Genomic DNA, 23,236 nt, shown 5'->3' on the forward strand with positions numbered 1-23,236 from the left:
TATAAAACTTTCTAAAGAAATAAATAAAGAAATAAATAAATACACAAATACCATGCAATGAAGGGGCAAAATCTGTACATGCCAAAAAAAAAACTATATAAAAGACATAGACTAGAGAGGAATATTTGCTGTCCTCAGTAGCACAATGCATCCAACTCCAGGGATCCATGCTTGCGACCATGGTCACAGGTTCAAATCGTATCGGTTCTACTCAGCCTTTCATTCTCCCAGGATCTATGAACCTTAATTGGATAACAAAAAAAATCAATTTTCTGTGAATAGAGCCAAGAGAGTCCCACAGCATTGAAAGCGCACTCCACACATATGCTTTTCATGCTATTATGATAAGTAATGCTATGCCTAACATCATGTTGCAAGAAGCACAGCTTGGGGAAGAGCTTTTGTCATGCAGTTGAAGCCCACACCCAAAGGGCGTCCCTGACACCACTCATTAAGTGAGAGCTGCACAAGTGGTCCGCTTCAATGACAACACCAATGCAGTGAGAGTTGCATTCAGAAGTGCAGGCCCCTGGCATCATTCGGAATGTACACTCTAAAAGTGCTTTACTACTCTGAATTAAAAACTTGTAGAGTAGAGTTGCATACAGTGGAGTAGAGTGTCGGACAATGGAGCTGCATTGAGCGGAGTATAGTACAGTGGCGTAGAGTGGGATAAAGTGTAGTGCAGTGGAATACAGTGGGGTGGGGTAGTGTAGAGTGAAATTAAGTGTCAGAGTAGAGTGGCATGTCGTACATTATAGTGGTGTGGACAGCAGTGGAATGGTGTAGCACAGAGTCAAATAAAGTTTCATAAATTGGAGTACCATGTTGTACAGTAGAGTGTAGTGGCGTGTCGTACATTATTGGAAAGTGATGTAGACTACAGTAGTGTAGAGTGACATGCAGTCTAGTTGATTTTTGTAGCGTGGAGGGGTGTACAGTACATTGCTGTAGAGTGTGGTACAGTGATTTGGCATTCACTATTATAGAGCAAAATGGCACTGAGTAGTGTAGTGGCGTACAATGGAGAGTGGGGTACTATATCAGAGTAGAGTGGTGTAAAGTGGGTGCAGTGACATACAAAGTTGCTTACAGTGTTGTATAATGGACTAGAGTATCAGAGAGAAGAGTGGAGTGTTGTACAGTAGCATACAGTACAGTGTTGTACAGTAGAGTGAAGGGGTATAGACAGGAGTAAAGTGTCAGAGAGTGGCACAACGTGTAGTAGAGTGCTGTAGAGTGGAGTTGCATAGAGTACAATAGTTTGCAAAACAGTGGAGCTGCGTGGAGTGTATTGTTGTATAGTAGCTCAGAGTGAGATAAAGTCTTGTACAGTGGAGTAGAGTCGAGTGGTGTAGGAAAGCGAGTAGTAAAGTTCAAAATAGTGTATCAGTGTGTCGCAGAGTAGAGTTGTATGGGGTGAAGTGTAATGGCGTAGCGTAGGTAGTAAACCGTTATGCCTTAGCTATATTTTGGGCCATGGTAAACCGTGATAACTTTGCAGTATACCGTGGCATATGGCGATTACAAGCCACTAGAACATTGGGCAATGGCTGGTTTTAGAGAATGAAAAGGCAGCCATATTGGTTTTACTACACTTTGGCTGTGTTCAGTTTTAAGTGCTACGCAAACAAATGTTGGACGGAATGCTGAATGAATCATACATTCACCCCCAGTCAAGAGATCTGGGTTAAATCCATCATTCTTTTGCTCACCATGCCACCCCAGTTTAGACCCAGTCATATGCAAATCAGTCTTGACCCTGTGCCTCATGGGAACAGTCCAGACCGAACTGCCAAGCCAGGTCCTGCCTGGACCAGAAACAAGCATCCTGGGACCAGTTTCAGGGTATGTCACCCTTCATCAGCCAGGCTTGCTTGAATCCAGTGGCACAGTGAGCAAGGAACCCATGTCTGGGCATACCCATCCCACCCCACATAGGACGAAAAGTGCTACGCAAACAAAGCCTCAGATACATGTAAGTAGTAGGTCCCAAATATTGCCACTTTGTTAAAATGGTAATAGGTAGGGGCATTTATATATACATTTTAAATATATTTTTAAACACGTTTACGGCCATGTGCTGCGGTAGTTTTACAACATTTTGAGAAATTCTGCGAAAGTACAGTGGTGACAGATATCACTAAGTTTAAATGCCTTAGAACTTTAAAAATACTTACCCTACTTAACTGCAGTACCCAAAAAGCACCATAATGTTTCATTCTGCCAAATTCCATGTACATCCATTCAGCTGTTTTTATGCTACGTTAAATACAATAGTCTATGGAAAATGCATTGGTGAAAAAATGTGTTTTGATACCCCCTCTTATCTTTGTAGCCTTTAACAATTCACTAGAAACATGTACATAATCTTAAAGTGTAGAAAATGCTATAAGTCTGGAACGTTTCGTGGCGATTCATCAAATGGGTGGAAAGTTACTAGGGAGCTAATATCAGAGGGATTACTATTTTTGGGAATATTAAGTATAACTACAGCGTGGGAATCAGATTTAATGTGATTTCTTTCTTTTTATTTTTCATTCCCTAGTGGAGGTTGGATTTTGCGGTGAGGGGGTCCTTGGTGAGGGAGAGGATCAGTTGCGTGTCGTCGGCGTAGGAGATTGTGTGGAGGTCGTGGTGTCGGGCGATGCATGTGAGAGGCACCATGTAGACGTTGAACAGCGTCGGGCTGAGGGAGGAACCCTGCGGGACACCGCACATGATCTCAGAGGCTTCGGATCGGAACGGGGGGAGGCGGAGTTGTTCATGTAGTACTTCTGAAACTTTACATATGCAGTCTAGTTCATTTTTTGGATTTACTTGCTACTTTTGGTAGGATTGTGCTACATATGAAGCTCAAAGTGAATAAAAACCAATCATTGTTGTTATAGTAATTAAGATTATGCTTTTCTTTCCCTAATGGCCAACTATCATGTCCTTCTTATAGTAGTTAGTGTAGCTCACTGCTAGTCACTTTTCCATTTTGTTGCACAGGAGTATATAAGGAAGAAGGTTTTTGTTTGGCTTGTTGGACAGAGTTTGATTTCGTGAGCCAGAGAGCTTGTAAAGAAAACTTATATAGATTAGGATGTACTCTATTTGTATGTATTGGTTTATAGGTTTCAATTATCATGTGACCATAATTGGGTCTTTCAGTTGATCATGTAGTTAATCTGAAACTTTACATATGCAGTCTAGTTTATTCTTTGTGCTTTTCTGCTACTTTTAGTAGGATTGTGCGACATGTGAAGACCAAAGTGAAGGAAAGGCAATCATTTTTATTGTTATAGAAATTGAGATTATTAGGTTTTTTTCCTTAGTGGACAATTATCACGTCCCCCAAATAGTAGTTTGTGTGGCTCAAAGCTGGGTAATTTTCCATTTTGTTTCGCAGGTATGCATACGAAAGATGCTTTTTGTTTGCCTTGTTTGGACACTTTTATTTTGTATTTGTTTATAGGTTTCCATTTGCATGTGACCATAAATGGGTCTTTCAGTTGTTCGTGTGGTAAATTAAAAACTATACACATGCAGTCTAGTTTATTTTTTGTGCTTCTTTGCGACTTTTAGTAGTATTGTGCTACAGGATATCACTAAGTTGAAAAATCTTATAACTTAAAAAATACTTACTCTACGTACCAGGACTACCCCACAGAATCATCTGCGCCCCCTAACATGTAATACTGCCAAATTTCATAAAAACCAAGCTGGCAGTTTTTGCACTACGCGGAATACAAAAGTCTATGGAAAATGCATTGGATTTCAACCCCGTTTTGGGACCCGCCTTTTGTCATTGCAACCCTTGACCAAACATTGTGAAACTTGTAGTCCCCCCGAAAATGAAATGGGGGCAGCAGGTCGGCAAAGTTTCTTGCACATTCATCAAATGGGTGTAAGGTTATTAACTGAGAAATATCCCTATCTCTTGTCACCCTAACTATAGAGTAGCTACTACTACTCTGTACTGTAATATATATATCAAAGCAACATCTCAAGGTTCGGCCACGCCGGGACAATGCACGGGCACTGACTCCAGTTAGGATGAAACTTCTTTATTGCAACATCAAGTCCAAATACATATACAAATATTACCTACTGGCGGTCGCCAGTAGGTAGTTATAGTTAGGACCACGTTTCCATAGGAAATCCTCAACATTCTATTTTGAATAACTTTGGCGCCGGTCGACGAATCCTCGCGAATTTTTCAAAATAGGTGGGGCGCTAAGCTCCGCTCCTACCCTGAAAGTCTCGGGGGGATTCGTCAAGCGGGGGCTGAGATAAAAGGGGGGTCCCAAAACGCATTTTTCCCATGCATTTTTCCATAGGACCTTTAGACAGGGCTACAGCCCGAACGGCTGAACAGAATTACTAGAAATTTGGCAGAGAGGTAGTCCTCAGGTCAAGGAAGTGCCTTTTGTAGGTTTGGTGTAAATCTGTTCAGTAGATTCTGAGAAAATAGCCTTTAAATCAATATATATATCTGAGCCAGCTTACGGTGCGCTTACGGTATGCTTACCGTACGCGTACGGTGGCGAGCGCGATTCTGATTGGCTCTTAGATCTTAGTAAACATTCGAATCGGCCGAAACCAGGAAGCGGCGGACGCCATTTTCTCTCTCGCACTGAGAGTTAGGTTGTAAAATAAAGCCAAAAAACATGTAAAGGGGCTGTTTAGACAGCTCCCACACACATAGCCATGTTGAGGGAGTCCCCAAAGAACCCCCAAGGCCAAAAATGCAATTTTTATGTTTTCGCTAATTTCGCCGATTATGCTTACCATACGCGTACGGTAAAAAATTATAAAAAAAAAAAAACTATCCACACTCTCCCCACCCCGTGTGCAATTGGTGGCCGCATGCCACCAATTGTGCATGGCTTATCAGAGGTGTGATAAACTAGAATATTTTAAACAAAAATAATAAAAGAAAAAATTATCCACACTCTCTCCACCCCGTGTGCAAATGGTGTCCGGAACGAACTGCGTTAAGAGGGCGCGCACGCCACGAATGGCGTAAAGTAACTTAGCATTTAAAAAACCGTACAAATTCACTGAAAAAACCATAGGTTTCACACACGTTATAGTTAGGAATTAGCATTTAAAAAACCTTGCAAATTCACTGAAAAAACCATAGGTTTCACACATGTTATAGTTAGCTGGACATTTTACTGATAAAAAAACCAATGAAATTCCCCCGTTATAGTTAGTGCAGGCAACTATAACTCACGCGACCGCAATCCTCTGCTGATGACATATGTGTCTTTATGAAAAAAAAAAATTTGTAATATATGTATAGCTAAAATTTAATGGAAGAAGACATGGGCAAATAAGTGTCTAAATACAGTATTAGCATCAGCAGAGGATTGCGGTCGCGTGAGTTATAGTTGCCTGCACTAACTATAACGGGGGAATTTCATTGGTTTTTTATCAGTAAAATGTCCAGCTAACTATAACATGTGTGAAACCTATGGTTTTTTCAGTGAATATATATATATATATATATATATATATATATATATATATATATATATATATTATCTACTGGCGGTTATAGTTAGGATCGTGTTTCCATAGGAAATCCGCAACATTCTATTTGGAATAACTTTGGCGCCGATTGACGAATCCTCGCGAAATTTTCAAAATAGGTGGGGCGCTCCGCTCCGCTCCTTCCCTGAAAGTCTCGGGGGGATTCGTCAAGCGGGGGCTGAGAAAAAGGGGGGGTCCCAAAACGCGTTTTCCCCATGCATTTTTCCATAGGACCTTTAGTCCAAGCTACAGCCCGAACGGCTGAACAGAATTACTTGAAATTTGGCAGAGAGGTAGTCCTCAGGTCAGGTCAGGGATGTGCCTTTTGCAGGTCTGGTGTAAATCTGTTCAGAGTTTCCTGAGAAAATAGCATTTAAAAGCATATATATATCTATAAGCGCGCACCGTGCGCGTACGGTAAAACTTACCGTACGCGCATGCTGCCGTGCGCGATTCTGATTGGTTGTTAGATCTTAGTAAACATTCGAATCGGTCGAAACCAGGAAGTGTCGGCCGCCATTTTGTCTCTCGCAGTCTGAGGGGGTGAAAAACAAAGGTGGAGAACGTGAAAAGGGGGCAGGGTGGACAGTTCCTGACCCCCTAGCCTTTGTCAGGGGGTCCCAGAAGGACCCCCAAGGGCCAAATTTCCTTTAATTTTTTTGCGCAAAATCGCGGAGTACGCGTAGCGTGCGCGTACGGTAGAAACGGAAAAATTCCGCGAACTGCGTAACGTGGGCGCGCGTTGCGCGAGGTGCACCGCGCGCCCACAGCCCACGCACGGTGTGCGAAGCGCACCATGCGCGTACGGTACGCGAAGCGCACCATGCGCGTACGGTACGCGAAGCGCACCGTGCGCGTACGGTACGCGAAGCGCACCGTGCGCGTACGGTACGCGCACGGTGAAAAACCTTAAAAAAAAAAAAAAATACATAACTTAGCATTTAAAAAACCGTACAAATTCACTGAAAAAACCATAGGTTTCACACACGTTATAGTTAGGAATTAGCATTTAAAAAACCTTGCAAATTCACTTAAAAAACCATAGGTTTCACACATGTTATAGTTAGCTGGACATTTCACTCGTGAAAAACCATTGAAATTCCCCCGTTATAGTTAGTGCAGGCAACTATAACTCACGCGACCGCAATCCTCTGCTGATGACGTCAGATATTACATCACTGATGACATATGTATCTTTCTGAAAAAAAAATATTTGTAATATATGTATAACTAAAAATTAATGGAAGAAGACATGGGTAAATAAGTGTCTAAATACAGTGATGTAATATCTGACGTCATCAGCAGAGGATTGCGGTCGCGTGAGTTATAGTTGCCTGCACTAACTATAACGGGGGAATTTCAATGGTTTTTCACGAGTGAAATGTCCAGCTAACTATAACATGTGTGAAACCTATGTTTTAAGTGTATATATATATATATATATATATATATATATATATATATATATATATATATATATATATATATATATCGCAGCAAACCATTCCTACAAGCGATCGTTTTCACCATCGATCAAGAAAGGGACGGACTCCACTTCACTGTTCCCAATTTGTTTTATTATTGTTCGTGTGCTATGCCGCCATGACGCGTTTCGGGCTCAGCAGCCCTTGATCACATGACGTGCCTCTTACATTTCTCCCATTTTTAAAGTGACAGTGCATTGTTAATTGCCATAGACAGACAACCATGATTCAGGCGCTTTTTGTTGTTTGTGTGTGCGCAGATTCATCTTATATTCATAGAATGGTTTGTTATAATTGTAAAATACATAACATGATAATTAGCTACAAAACTACTGATTTTGTACAGATCGAGCTGGTGGCTCGCGTATTGTAAAGTGCAATTGTCTTTGTATAAATACATAAATAAATAACTTGCACATTAAAAATCAAGTAAATGTATAAAATCATGTTAAAAACCATTATATGGAAACGTCTTGAAGAGATCTCTAGCAGCATGGTTAAATCCAACTGTGCAAATATGGCAAGTGTGTGCAAATTTGTGCAAACCTGTGCAATTTAGCATTCGTGCAAATTTGAAAAACAATTCAATAAATACCTTGTTTCAACCATCTATAATTTTTTGTTTATGCAGATGGAGAGTAAATCAAGGGAATGAGAAAACCAGAGGGGAGGGAAAGAGAAAGGAGAGAGAGGGAAAGGAGAAGGGGGACAAGCATCATAGCAAAGATAATAATAATCACTGTACATTCCTAAAGATAATCTCATTAAATTTGTATTAAGATTGATATTGGAGAAACATTGGGCAAGGGAAGTCTATTTTTGCTCTTGCTACTTTGATTATTGTTACAATGCCGAATTCATGTGTAAATAGACATCCTAGAGCCACGTGTATAAATCTTCTGTGGCATTTAACCCATTCGGGTTTTTACTGTCCAATTCTAATATATACTGTGTCTCCAATTTTCTCAATAATGCCTCACGATCGCCGCCTCTTCTAAGGGGCGGAATACAATCTATTGCAAAATAAGTGAGAAATTTAGTATTGCTTTTGTGGCAATCCCTGAAATGTCGAGCTACCGGGTAGGATGTGTCAACATTCGAGATTGCACGCAGGTGTTGGAGAATTCTCTTGTGGACCTGCAACTTGGTGGATCCCACGTATTGCAGCCCACAAGAGCACTCCAACACATAAATAGCAAATTCGGTTTTGCAATTCATGTTTTTCATGATCGTGTGTGCTTTGTCCTCAAAAGGTGTTTTGTAAGAGGATTTGTTGATTGCGTGCTTACAAGCTTTACAGGTAGAGCACTTTAAGAAGCCTTTGCATTTGGATAGCCAGTTAGTACCTAATTTTATTTCTGGACTACTGCTTACAAGAAAATCACTAGTGGAAGGAGCCCTTCTAAAAGTGATGGTCGGATTAGAAGGAATAATTTCACTGAGTTGTGAGTCCAGATGTAAAAGGTGCCAATTGTCCTTTATGATTTTAACAAGGGTGTTTTCTGTCTATTGTATGTTAAAATTAACCTTATTTCCTCTGTCTTGTTGATGTTTTCAATTTGTGGGTTAGATTTAACTTTCTTTCTGTTTTTGGATGGCTTGAAAAGTAATTCCTCACGGTTCATAGATCTGGTCTTTTGTATGGCCTCATCAATGCTTTTACTGTTATAGCCTCTTTCCATAAATCTGTTTTTACTTTTCTGTTGGGAGATTATTAAATCCTCATTGTTGCTACAGATTCGACGAATCCGTAACATCTCCCCGTAAGGAATACTGTGAATGGTATGTTTGGGATGAAAACTGGAGGAGTGCAGAGTTGTATTTCCTGCTGTAGGTTTACGGTAAAGTTTTGTGTGTAACTGGTTGTTAGTAACATATACCTGCACATCTAGAAAGCACACCCTTGTTTTATCAATGGTACTGGTAAAATGCAAATTTAAATCATGGTCATTGATGGCCTCTATAAAATTCAGAGCCTCCCTTTCACTGCCCCGCCAAATTATAAAAAGATCATCAATATATCTCATCCATTTCATCACATGATCAGACATGGATCTCGCATGCATAGTTTTTAATATAGTCTCTTCCCAGAAGCCCATATGGAGGCAAGCGTAGCTTGGAGAAAAGCTCGCCCCCATGGCTACTCCTCTCAGTTGTTGGTAGACTTGGTGATTAAACAAAAAATAATTATTGTTTAAACAGAACTGTATGAGACTGATAAGCATTTTATTGTGCTGGTGGAATTGGATCAGTCTACTTGATAGAAAGTACTCTATTGCTCTCAACCCGTCTTTGTGATTGATTGAGGTATACAGGTTGGAAACGTCCAAGGTTATTAGTACGTAGTCCTCTTATCACTCATAATTGTGAATTTGTTTTAGGAAATCAGATGTATCTTGGACGTATGATGGTAGTCCTTTAACCAAGTCTTGTAAGAAGAAATCTATGTAAATTGAGACGTTTTCCAGTAGGCTTTGTTTGGCAGAAATTATTGGCCGCCCTGGAGGATGTTGAATGTCCTTGTGGATTTTGGGTATGAAATATATAACTGGCATTATAGGATGATCTTTCTTTAAAAATTTGTATTCATCTTGATTAAGGAGGCCGATGCTCTTCCAAGCCAATAGTTTAGAAAATAGTTCATTTTGCGCCAAAGTTGTTGCTTGCCTGTTACTTAACTTATAGCATGACCTATCATTGAGTTGCGACAAAGCTTCTTGAGAATATTGGTGCAGGGGCCAGAGCACCACATTTCCCCCTTTATCTGAGTTACGAATAACCACCTTGTCTTGCTCTTTGAGTTTTTTCATTAATTGATGATATTTTTGTTCTTGATAGGAATATTTCTTTCTTGTGCCCGCTGTTTTATAGTTAAGTTTCTTAATTTCAGCCCCCACTGTCTCGCTGAAGATATCAATGTTGTCTCTAGGTAGAATTGGCACGAACTTGGACTTGGGTTTAAAGTTGGTATCTGGTTTCTGGTTTGTCTTGAGTAGCTGTTGCTCAAAGATGGTCTGGGAGGAAATGGAAACAGCACTTGGAGATACATTTTGTTCTAATTCTTGCAGTGTTCCTAGCATGTTAACATCAGAGATCGCCAGCTTATTGGTTTCACTTGGTGGAATTGTTTTGATAGGGTGCTCAAATTCTTTGTTAGATCTCTGAGAATGAAACTTGCGTAATTTGAGCTTCCGTATGAATTGATAAACGTCTGCTCTGGTTTGTGCATAATTAAAATTAGTTTCGGGACAAAATGATAATCCTAATGTGAGAAGTTGTAGTTCCGCTTCATCTAAATTGATATTGGCTAGGTTGATGATGGTATTGGATGCCTTGATATGTGGTTCTTTGTTTACCGTCTCCAATTGTGTCTCTGTGTTCGATTGTATCGCCCTTTGTTTTGTACGTCGTCGTTTCCTTCTTTCATTTCTTTTGAAATTTCTTTCTTTGTTCCTGTCGCTTGTTGGTTTCTTGGGCGCAAAGTTTGGCGCCGCTCGTCTCTTAAAAAATGAAATTCATCGACTAACGTGTGTTTTTCCTTGGGGATAATGTTTCTCCCGTTGCTCCTTTGCTTGATTCAATATCCGATTCGCTATCGATGGCTGAGCTGAGATCGGAGATTGACGACACTTCCACTTGTACGTGGCTTGGTCCTGCTGTGGTTGTTGGACCAGCGGGCTTGTTATTTCTCGACGAAGCTTTGATGGCATCGTACTTGCGTGCAAACGTAAATATTTGGCCACATTCGTAATCTTTTTTTTTTTTTTTTTTTTTTTTGAAAAACCTTTATTGACATTTCGATCATTGACAAGTATGGGCCTACAACCTCCCAGGGCCGGCCGCTAAGCAATCAGAGCAATAAGGTCAAATATAAGCATATGCGGCACCTCAGTAGCAAAATCTTCATACTAGGATAGTTCGGCCCGGGAGCCGCGCAGGTAGGACACCAGGAGAAAAGGGGTTTTTCATTTTATAATGAAACAAAACAGTAGGATCAGGTGCCATACAATTTCCCAACAGCGATAAAGGGCAGGCCGCATGATAGACGTTAGCAATAAACAGCAATCAATTGAATCCATGGCGCAAACACAGGAAATGATGGGGAAGAATAGCAAAAACAGTTGCGCCTGCAGGCCCCCATACCTAACGCCCAGAAAACCCCCGGAAACTGTGGCACACACGGAGAGGCAACGGTTCACAGCAAAAGAAGCGTACCACGCTGATCCCAGAAAAGAAACAAAAAGAAACGGAGAAGAAAAAGGAGGCCATGGAAAAGGAGAGGAAGACTTAAGAAAGAAAAGAGTACCCCCCCAACCCCCCACCCTGCACCTCTGCAAATGAGTATGGCCCCTCCCCCCAGCAGTGTGCCTGTCGCCCTGGAACTAGACCCGAAATATAGAAGAAGCAGGGAAAAAGGAATAAGAAAGAACCCCACCAGGCGGGGGGGTGGAGAAAATATAATAGACTGGAGGAGGGCCTTCAGAACATACCCCCGGCTTCTCCCTCCCGCACCGTAAGGTATCCCAGCAGCAAACAATAAGTAGCACCAAATCGACCATAACAAAAAGGGGGAATGGGGAGCATTGCGCACCGAATATGCTAGTAGCTATGTCCTGGGAATACACAACCATGAGTCCGCCCGTCTACCAGATGACCACCCCGAGGGATCAGCATCATCCCTGACCACTCCTGGCGATGCTGCCCATGCCTACCCCTCGACCCAGCGCCATGTCCGATGTTCCAAGGTGAAGGGATGTCCCAAAACAACCGGGAAGCGACGCACACCGGTGGGGTGGAGGTCTCAGAACGCCAACACAGTCCGCATCTCGGAGGGACGTCTTTCCCAGTGCTGCCCCAGGATCTGTACTGCACACAAGGTCCGGGAAGGCTAAATCATCCAAAGTAGACAGACATTGCTGGTAAAGTCCCTGGGTCACCGGAGGTCGCACACGGGACGAGGCCACCACCTTCCACTCGGAACCACTACCTCCGGAACAGATCAAACCCTCAGTCAGCCGATCATACGGTAGCATACTGTCCGGAGCGTCCAGCTGCGCACTAATCGCAGGGACGGCCGCAACATTATCCTCCTGTGTGCAGTGTAGGAAGTCCCTGTGCAACTGTGGACTAGCATGCCGCCATTGTCCCAACGCTGATGCCACACCGTCGATCTTACTCCCCAAGACCTCGATGCCACGAGCCAAGGAAAAATGAAGGGCACCAAGGGCCTCAAGGAGGTCGCCGTACCCCAGAACTGCTCCCCGCGGTCGCTCCGCCACACTCCCAAAAGTCACGCACTCCCAATCCTGCTGCGACCCGGTGGACAGGATACGAGGCCGCATCGCAACAAGATGGCCGCCGGGGGAGGCCCGGCTCGTATGGGGGCCGGGACCCAGGGACAAGCAACTCGGGGTCCACGTCGCTGGAGACAGGGGTCCGGGGGCAGGTGCAAATTCAGCCGTTGCGTGGACTCGGGCAACAGTCGTCTCCACCAAGGACCAGCGGCCGCGAAAATCCGGGAGCAGTCTGCAAGGGTCAGGGCGAGCTAGGGGCGGTGTCCGGGCAGCTCACCGTCAAAGGCAGGGGCAAACACCGAAGAGTCTGAGAGCTGCACCCCCGGGCATGCCCCCGATCCACTACGCGTCAGCAACGGGAGCGGCCGTGGCGAAATGCAGGCCGGGGGGCAGCACCGCTCCGGTGGACCGACTCCACCCAGTCACCACAAGCCGTTGTTGTTAAACTGCCACCCGGCCAAGGCGTCCACTCGAGGTCCCGGCTCCGGGGCCGCACGGGCCGCAAAGTTCATCCGCGAATTTCTCAGGCGGTACAGTAGCCAGAAACCCCGGAGTCACACGATCGGTTGCCACTCTCCTTCACAAACACGATCCCATGGCGCAAGCTGAGGATCTAGTACAGGATATCCGTGCGGGATGCGGAGGTTCACGGAGCCGGGAATCTACGCTGCCGTCTCGGTCGCCATCTTGGCTCCTCCTCCCACATTCGTAATCTTGTTTATCTCGTTGGAATTTGAAACTTTTTCTTTGAATGATAATACCTTCTTCTTTCTTGAGTCTAACCATCATTTCATCTCGCCATTTATTTTTCACTTCTCCAGTTTCGAGTGCCGCAATTTGTGCATTTAATTTTTCTATTTCAGTCACCAGTTCCAGTCTGTCAATGTGGGCATATTTAATTAGTACTTTCATTAGCTCACTAGACGCCGTTAAGTTGCATTCAGCCCACTCCTTAAGCATCGCAGGATTAGGTTTTTCATAACTGGGAGACAAAAAAATCCGGAGCCCACAAGGGACTCTGTTGACTTCTAGATAGCTGGTGATGGATTTGTGCTCCCACCATTTGGCTTGTTCAGCCTTCATTTTCTTTTCTAATGTTTTGTACAGTTCTTTTAGATTATTTTTGCCTTTGCTAGATCCTTCATTGGTGGTTACTTTTGAGGCTTGTGCAGGTGTATTCTCCACAAAGATTCCCTCCGCGATCTCTCTCCCTCTGAGCACGTCGGCAGACATATTTAGCACTTATTTTATACTTCGTGTAACGTGGACCAAATGATCCTTCTACACTTGGGCAAAAACCTCCCACCAGTCGATAATGGCCGCCGTACCTTATGAAGCTGCTGCAGTCGCTCACCTCGTCCTCCGACTCGGGAGTCCACCGCTGCTCGCCACACCCGGTTACAGCAATCGTGCCTGTTGGGACTGGGGGTAACTCCAACCTTCTCCTCCCGGAGAGCAAAAACACTTCCGAGCCAAAACCCGGAACTCAGCTTCACGTCGGAGTGCCACAGATGGGAGGGGGTCCGTCAAACACCAGGGAAGCCGATTTCCTGGTTCATATCGCAGCAAACCATTCCTACAAGCGATCGCCTTCACCATCGATCAAGAAAGGGACGGACTCCACTTCACTGTTCCCAATTTGTTTTATTATTGTTCGTGTGCTATGCCGCCATGACGCGTTTCGGGCTCAGCAGCCCTTGATCACATGACGTGCCTCTTACATTTCTCCCATTTTTAAAGTGACAGTGCATTGTTAATTGCCATAGACATAGTAAACAGACAACCATGATTCAGGCGCTTTTTGTTGTTTGTGTGTGCGCAGATTCATCTTATATTCATAGAATGGTTGGTTATAATATATATATATATTCATATTCATATTCATTCAAGAAATCACCAAACTTCCCATCCGGCAGCAACAGGTATCCACAGCACCCCAATCAGGACTCGAGGCAGGTTTTGAATCGTTTTTGAGTTCATTTCATCAACAAAGTGGAGGATACAGACGGTCTACGCGTTTCGGCGATGTGCCTTCAACTGGACCATAGAGTTTTATACGTCTAGAATGTCTTTTTTAAAGGGGTAAGTGCAATTTTAAGTCCATTTTCTATTTTTACATTTAAAAAAAAAAAATTACACACAAAACTTTATTTAACATTCACTGTTAACTTTAGACGCATCGCTATTACACTCCACATAAGATTTTATCATTATTGGCTGGTTTAAAATTCATGATAGTAAAGTACTCAAAACAACTCATGTAAAAAAGGCTGCATGTGATTTATAAAGTGCATGAGTGTCTGTACAAAAATTTGCATAATCTTAAAGGTTGAGAGTAGAATATTTTCCATATTTCAACTGGTTAATTTAATGGTCTCATGGCAATAAATGTTCGTTTTGGATCTTATATCATTTCCTAACCTCTTCTATATGGTGTAGATCAATATACCATTGGTTTAGGGTTTTCTTAATTTGTACAAATTGGCAAAGTTTCATTTTAGTAGATTTAGGGATATATTTGACATACTTCAACAATTTCTATGTAAAGTACCATTCTATCGAAATTGTTTATATTTTTCAATATTTTCTATGTCTGGTTATTGTGTTCCACTAATAGTTGCTGACAATTTGTGCAAATTCCGCAATTATAAATATGTATATAGTAAGGAAAATAGAAAAAAGAAGAAGAAAAGAAAGAAGAGGAAGAAAAAATGTTCAATGTAAAGTACATAACTTCAAGATCCAAATAACAATCATGAAATCGAGTTAATGTTTTGCCAAAGAAGCAATTTTTGCCTTATGTATATTATCTCTATTTTAAAACCACTTGACCAATTCTATTTCTTAAGATTAGGCTAGCACTGATAGGTAAACAAACAATTCCAACATAAACAGGGGCAATGTTTTTTTCAATAATGTCCACGTTGGTATTTCAGATCTATGGCTTAATATAGAACAAGAGTAAAAATTGGATATAATGTCTCTCTTCATGATGTTATTATTGCAAATGTATATACAGTTCAGCATCTAAGTTATGACCAAAGGGGGTCTCTGTACCAATTTTTAAAATGTACCTTGATTCCATTTTTCTAAGATCTAGAGTTCTGTCTCCCCCTCTGTTCTTATAGGTGGCAATTTTGATTCCAAAATACTTCAACTCTCGATCATTACTCTCATGGTGTTCAAAAAAATGTTTTGCAATTGGGTAGCTGAAGTCTTTATTTTTAATTGCTCTTAGATGTTGCAATATTCTTAATTTCAATTTGTTTATAGTGCTTCCAACATATTGTTTCTTACATGGACATTCCAGGATATAAATTACGTGATTTGATTCACAGGTGATGTGATCTTGAATTTGTTCTAATTCACCATTTTGTAATTTAAAATTTTGTTTGTTCTGGCCATGTTCACAGGCCTTACATTTCTGGCATTTCCAGAGTCCTGGAATGTTCAGCCAACTTTTATGCCTTTTTAGGTTTTTTTCTTCATAGTGGCTTTGTGTAAGAATGTCCCCCAGACTTGCAGTTCTTCTGTAGGTCATATTTGGGTGGGTTGGGAGCTTCTTCTTGAGAGTTTCATCCAATATTAAAATGTTCCAATTCTTTTTGATCATCTTTTTGATTTCAGTGTTTTCATTGTTGAAATCCACAATTAATCTGATTGTGTCCTGCTCATCGATGTGTTCAATTTCATCTTCCAAATTAAATCTAAGTAAGGATTCTCTTGATTTCCCATTGACCTTGGATCTAGCTGTTTTAATCACTTCGATGGGGTAACCTCTTTCTAGGAAACGGGCGCTCATTTCATTTAGTTGTTGATTCACATCTTCAATTTCTGAGCAATTCCTTTTTACCCTTAACATTTGACCGTAGGGTATGCTCCATTTTAGGTGTTGAGGATGTCCACTGTTAGCATGTAGAATGCTATTACAAGCAGTAGGTTTACGATGTATTTTACTGCATATTTTCTGATTTTTGATGAAAATTTCCACATCCAAAAATAGAATTTTTTCTCTGCCGACAGTGGATGTAAACTTTAGATTGAATTTGTTCTCTTCTAATGAAGCAATGAATGTTTCTAGATCTTCTTGTTCCCAGTTCCAAATTATGAACAAGTCGTCTATGAACCAACACCATTTAATGATATTCATGTTGTTGTTTTTTGATAAGACGTCTTGTTCCCATACACCCATCAGAATGTTAGCATATGTTGGGGCAAAAGATGTCCCCATTGCCGTTCCTGGTCGTTGAAGGAAAAGATCATTTTTAAAAAGGAAGATGTTATGTGTCAAGCAGTATGTTAACATCTCAATAAGCATATTCGACTGTTCCAAGTAGCTTAATGATCTTGTATTTAGAAATTCACTAACTGCTGCTATACCATCTTGATGTAAAATTGAGGTGTATAAGGAGCAGACATCAACAGTTGCCATTATAATTTTTTCATTCCATTGCACATCCTGGATTGTCTTCAAAAAGTCTGTTGTATCCTTTATGTAAGAGGGGAGTGAGGTTACATATTTAATGAGGAATGTATCGATAAACCTTGATGTATTTTCCAGGAGTGACCCTATTGAGCTCAAAATTGGTCTCCCTGGTGGTTTACTAGTGGATTTATGTACCTTCGGTAAAAAATATATTGTAGGCACAACAGGATGGTTTATTTTCAGGTACATATATTCATTGAAATCAATTAGATCGATTTCATTCCACATTTTCAATTTTTGATGAAATTCTTGTGTCCATTGTTCCATTGGGTTTTCCTTCAGACATTCATAGTGTTCTTGATTTGAGAGTTGCCTCCTAGCTTCCTCAATATAGTCCTCAGTGTCTTGCACAACTATATTTCCTCCTTTGTCTGAGGCTTTAATTATCATTTCAGGATCACCTCTCAGTTCTTTTAGAGCCGGATATTCACCTCTTGTTAAATTCCACTTTCTGTTTTGATGGTTTTTCAATTTATTATTTTTCACTCTCTCTTTAGTTTGATTCAGAGGTTGAGGTTCAATGGTTTTGGAGGTTATAAGTTTGTTAATATCTTCAATCATCAACTCTTGGAACACATCTACTTTATTCCCTGGTGGTAATTGGGGACAAAACATGGTTTGTTTTTTCAAACCACTCCTTCCTCCTTCTCTAGTAGGTATTCCCATTTTCTGGCACAATTGGAGGTCAGTTATTTCCTCCGTGGTGTTGTTTAGTCCCTCTTCTAGGGCATCTAGTGTCCTTAGGTTCACAAGATCATTCCGATCCAATGGGGAAATTGTATTGAGACTATGGGTATCTGATCGATGACTAACTATTTTTTCAGTGTAATATTTTTTTAATTTTAGCTTGCGACAGAATTTGTACAAATCAATCCTGATGTTTGGGATGTCCAGGTTCTGATTGGGACAGTATGATAGACCTCTATTCAATAATTGAATATGATTTTGATTTAAGGTCTTTTTTGAGAGATTTATAACCAGATCTCCTTTGGTTGAAAGTTTCATTAGTTTTTTTATTTCTTTCCTTTTTGCTTTTTGGATCTTAATCCGCTTTCTGCTTCTTCTTGTACCTGTGGTACTGCTTGTCCTCTTCCCAATGTTGAACCTCTTCCTCTCTGCCGCGTCACCATTTGCATTAGCCGCATCTCCCCGAAAACATCCAAACCAGCGTTTTGTTCTTCATCTTCAGAGCTTACATCTGAGCTCCCTGGTGTGACAGTTGATCTTTCTCCTGTGTGTTTTTCCATCAATGCTCTGCTTCTTAGATAATCAAATTTTCTAGCAAAGGTGTAGATGCGCCCTGACGCATAATCAATGCGATCACGGTTAAATTTAGATGCCTTCCGTTTTTCAATGTCTTGCTCATGTTTCTCAATTTTCTTTTCCATGGACCTTAATAATTCCTCCTTTTCATCATTTTCCGTAAATTTATCTAATTCACCTTCTAATTCTTTAATCTTCTCAATCATATTTGACAACTTCCTTTCTGCATGGATTATCAGGTTATGCATCAATTTAAAAGAGCATTCATTCGTGTCAATTTGTCATTGTTTAATAAGATCTTGGTCCAAATCATTCAGTGTTGGCATTATTAAAATTCTGTGGTACTCTTTTAAATTCAATGTATTTTTCCAATGTGGTCTTCTCCCACCATTTGTTAACTTCCATGATTCTACATTGCTGCAACTCCCTGACAACACCTTGTAGAGATTTCTTTGTACTATCTTTTGATTTTTCCAGGGTGTGCAGGCTTCCCTTGGAGACCATATCATCATCCAACAATTCATTTGCCCGTAGTGCTCTATTTTTGCTCCTTTCAGCCATTGTTCATGAATTTGTTTCGTTTTATTTATTTTTTTGTTTTTTATTAATTTTCTGCCAATATTTTGTGGTGAAGCGATATTTACACTATCCTCTACCAAGAAGATGTATTTATTTTTGTTTTACCTTCAATTTTGTTTAATTCAATTTACCGCCGGGTCCTGATTGTTCTTGGCTATTCGTATAAGGGAGTAGCCAAAATTCGGGAAAATGTCATTTGTGTTCAATTTTCAGTATTCCGCCTAGGAGTTTACGCCATTATTGTTTTCAAGCCCATGAGTAGAACCTCACGTGTGACAATCGAGCCTGTTGTAGATCTCGCTCCACACTTGGCTGTTTGTTCGGTGTGGCAGGTTTTCCTTAGCACCCGGGACTCGGTAGAGGTGCAGCGAACTCGCGCCACCTCCGTGACCTACGCAGGTCGACACACCCACCACTTCCCCCAGGCGATCCGTATTCACCATACACCGCTTCCGTATAACAGCCTCAGCTCCAGGGCAACTCCGTTCGCTTCTCCTATGTCTGTGGTTTATAAGCGTTGCATCAGTATGACATCGGTCGGAATTTCTCAACAGAGGTCATGACGGCAATCCTTCACCGCTTCAATTCAGCTGTACGAAGCGTCCGCCAATTACCTCGACTCCCGAGTGCTCGTGGTGTGTGTTATCAGCTTCCACACGATATCTTCAAGAAATCACCAAACTTCCCATCCGGCACCAACAGGTATCCACAGCACCCCAATCAGGACTCGAGGCAGGTTTTGAATCGTTTTTGAGTTTATTTCATCAACAAAGTGGAGGATACAGACGGTCTACGCGTTTCGGCGATGTGCCTTCAACTGGACCATAGAGTTTTCTACGTCTAGAATGTCTTTTTTAAAGGGATAAGTGCAATTTTAAGTCCATTTTCTATTTTTACATTTAAAAAAAAAAGAAAAATTTACACACAAAACTTTATTTAACATTCACTGTTATCTTTAGACGTATCGCTATTACACTCCACATAAGATTTTATCATTATTGGCTGGTTTAAAATTCATGATAGTAAAGTACTCAAAACAATTCATGTAAAAAAGGCTGCATGTGATTTATAAAGTGCATGAGTGTCTGTACAAAAATTTGCATAATCTTAAAGGTTAAGAGTAGAATATTTTCCATATTTCAACAACAATATATATATATATATATATATATATATATATATATATATATATATATATATATATAAAACAATTTTAATTAAATATTAGTGGGCTATATGTTCCATGGAATATAAATGGATGATGGACTAATTGTGTCTAAAGCTTCCAAACAATTATTTTCACTGCAATACTAACTTTTCCACACTGTGTATAACAAAATGTATCTATCCTAAGGAGAACATTTTTTATTTGACATAGTTCATACCCAGGTCTTGATGGGTTATCCAGATATTTCTCTTTGTTCTATGAAAATGTTACACCCGCGTCGCTCACAGGCATTAGAAGCTGTGGTCACTGCAAGAATATTAGGTTCATACTTCTTGCAGTCCTGGACAATCCATGCTTACATTATTGCATTCCCCACCGAAGAAGTTACAATACTTAATACGGCATTACTACCACTCCTAGCAAAGAGGCACCTCTATACTAAACATATTTAGCTGTAATGCTGCCTTAAGAAACAATCAGAACCTTTGTGAGGGTGGACCTTCAAAGTCACTACATTAACCCGAGCTCAACCTCTTGGTACTATGGCACCGAGCAGACAGACATAACTTAGGTCAATGTGTAAAGTATTTATGCAGTACCAAAACACTAATAAAGTCTAAATGCAAAACAATAAATATCCATAACTGAATTAGAAAAATAGAGTAAAATATAATAAACAAAATTACATCAAAATTACAAAAATCCAGGAGGGAGAACCATAGGTATAATTGTTTAAGTTTTAAGTAGAAGTAGCTCCAAAAAGCACAAGGCACCAATAATAGTCACTGGTCACTGGAGGATAACCGTGATGGAGAGGGAGTTTGATATATCAACCAGGTTTGTCCTTGTTAAAGATTGTACCCTCTGACGTTGTCCTTTATGTCCCAAGCCACCACAAGAGTACACTTCTAAAGCACAGTATTAGTTCAGGGAAGGCACTCAGATACTCTTAGGTTGTCAGGAAGAGACCAACAGCAGGGTCTAGTCCAGCCCAGTTGCCACTGATCATCTGGGTACTTCCAGGAAAGGCCTCTTGAACCTGTTGTATCCCTGTAGCTTGAACAGGAGGTCAGCCATTTGACCCTTAGGCCCTAATTACAATGGCGGGCGGACCGCCACCAACAGGCCATCGATGGCGGCCCGCCGGATATCCACGGCATCGGTCCAACTGCCACATTTTGATGCAGCCGGTCAAACAGCCGCCTCCGACAGGATCGAACAACCCAGTCTGGGCGGCAGTCAGACTCCTATCCCTACAATGGAGGTGGTGCCTATACAGGCACCGCCACAGGTATCAGGATGTCCCTTTCTAACTGCTGTTTTTTCTTGGCGGTCCGACCACAAAGAAAAGGCAGCCGGAAATTGACTTTCGGGGCCGCAAGCAGGGCCCCCAGCCTCTGTGGGCCACTGCTAAGTGGCCCTGGGGGCACATGTAGTGCCACACTACACATCCATGCACCGTGTGCCAGACACACTGCAGGGCTCAAGTACACCAAGGAATATGTAAATTCCAGGGTCTCAAAAAGTCCGGAGACCACATCTAAGTTACTTTAGACATTCTTTGAGGTTTATGAAATACTTGCTTAAAAAATAAAAAAGCCAACATGCTGAAAATGACTTGACTGAAGCTATAGAGACCCCATAGATAAAACAATTACATAAACTGAACTGGATTTACACATTGTTGTGTGTGTGTATACAGTATAGGCAGGTTTACTACAAATTCATTAAAATTATTAAAAACCTCTGTGCAACCAGTCATGCAAAGCTTCACAGGGATTTTTTTTTTTAATATACCCGTATCATACGAGCAGGAACACCACAGAATAACACGGAGATAATTCTTCTGGGCGCAGTACACAGAAGAAGTCAAACGTTATCAACAGATGATGGTCTGGTCTCATTCAATTGCTCGGTTTATTTCCTTAAAGCAGACATTTGAACACATATTTTAAAGCCTTTTTCACATAATGAGAAGGTGGCAATGGCATATTTCTGTTGTGAACTTCTTGGATACTGGAGATAAAGCAACCAACATATAGCCCCAGACCATAATAGTCTGCAGATAACCTTGTCTACTTAGTCACACCTCAATTCAGGATCTTGGAAAGAGGTCATACAGTGGATGCACTGTTAAACAGCAATACGATTTAGGGTTCTATTTCGAAAAAAAAAGTGATGGCCTCTGGGAATGCAAGAAGTAATGTATATTCTGCACACAGTTCAGTGCCCCACCTTATATTTTCTGTATGGACTATTCTGGCAGAAGCACAAGTTCCCATTAGTAAGGTCTCATGATTTGGTATATGTCAACATTAAAAAAGCAAGGATTCTGTGTGAATGTAAGCAGCACACCTACTTGCTGCATTGGAGTGGGAGGTGAACGTGGAGAGTTCCAGCAAGCCCTTCCCATGCTTCACCACGGGCTCTTGCACCTTCTTCAGAAGAACGCTTGTAGATGTTACCCGTTGCAGGTGAACCCTATAGAAATGTAAAACAATGATAAGAACAAGTATAAAATCTGAGACAACTTGGCACATCATACTCATACCCATACCTGGTGACCAACATTCATCTCTCACTGACATTTTGCATCTACCACCTGTGCCACATTAATCACAGTAACTCTATATCCACTTAAACACAATTTGGTTACATCCACTCTAGTCTCCAAATCTCTCACTGAAGTCACATTAATCTCCTTCATCATGTCTATTACGGATAGCCTGCATCCATCCCCATTTATTACAGCATCCAGTATCAACCCATAACCACATCCCACAGGTTTTCCTAATCTACCTACAGCGTCACCTCCTCATTGACAACTCACATTCTGCTCTGTCTAAATGCCATTCTGCATAAATCCCCATTGCCACATTTCTCACATGTATTCAGAATTCCTGAGTAAGGAAGTGCATCTCTTGGAGTGTACCTACCCCTTTTTTTAAACTGAATTATCAAGTACGTTTGGCTCTGGTGAACTGTTGAACACCTCCCAGTGCATGAGCTCTGACCCTTAAAACATGTTTCCACTCGTTAATTCTAAGTGGCATACATGACTGTAGGACGGAGGACGACTCGGCACGGCGGAAGTATGAAGATCCGGACGGAGCCGTGCGGGAAACGCCGGAAACTGGACTCGTTCTAGTCACCCTGGGAACAGGTGACGTCAGGACGCCTGCAGCGGACAAAAGGGGCGGAACCCGGAACAAGGACGAGAGGAGCAGGACGGAGGACGAGAGGAGCAGGACGGAGGACGAGAGGAGCAGGACGGAGGACGAGAGGAGCAGGACGGAGAACGAGAGGAGCGGAGGAGAACGGACAGCGGAGACACCGGATAGGAGGACCGAAGGCGCTGGAGGAGGAGAGACGGAGGTCGGAAACCCAGGCGTAGGAGTCCCAGAGGCCACAACAACCCCAGAGGAGGGATACACTGCGC

At 41.6% G+C, this 23,236-nt stretch overlaps 1 protein-coding gene across 2 annotated transcripts in view; it reads right to left on the reverse strand.

The window, feature by feature from the left end:
* The window catches only part of MKS1 (MKS transition zone complex subunit 1), a 226,412-nt gene that overhangs the window by 153,811 nt on the left and 49,365 nt on the right, over positions 1 to 23,236 (reverse strand). For both annotated transcript variants that reach the window (XM_085649666.1, XM_085649667.1), the window contains exon 2: positions 22,157 to 22,278. In XM_085649666.1, the coding sequence (XP_085505792.1) occupies positions 22,157 to 22,278 (122 nt within the window). The remainder of the gene's footprint in view (positions 1 to 22,156; positions 22,279 to 23,236) is intronic.

Source organism: Triturus cristatus, chromosome 3_2 (assembly GCF_964204655.1).
Source record: "Triturus cristatus chromosome 3_2, aTriCri1.1, whole genome shotgun sequence".
In the NCBI taxonomy this organism is placed as follows: Eukaryota; Metazoa; Chordata; class Amphibia; order Caudata; family Salamandridae; genus Triturus; species Triturus cristatus.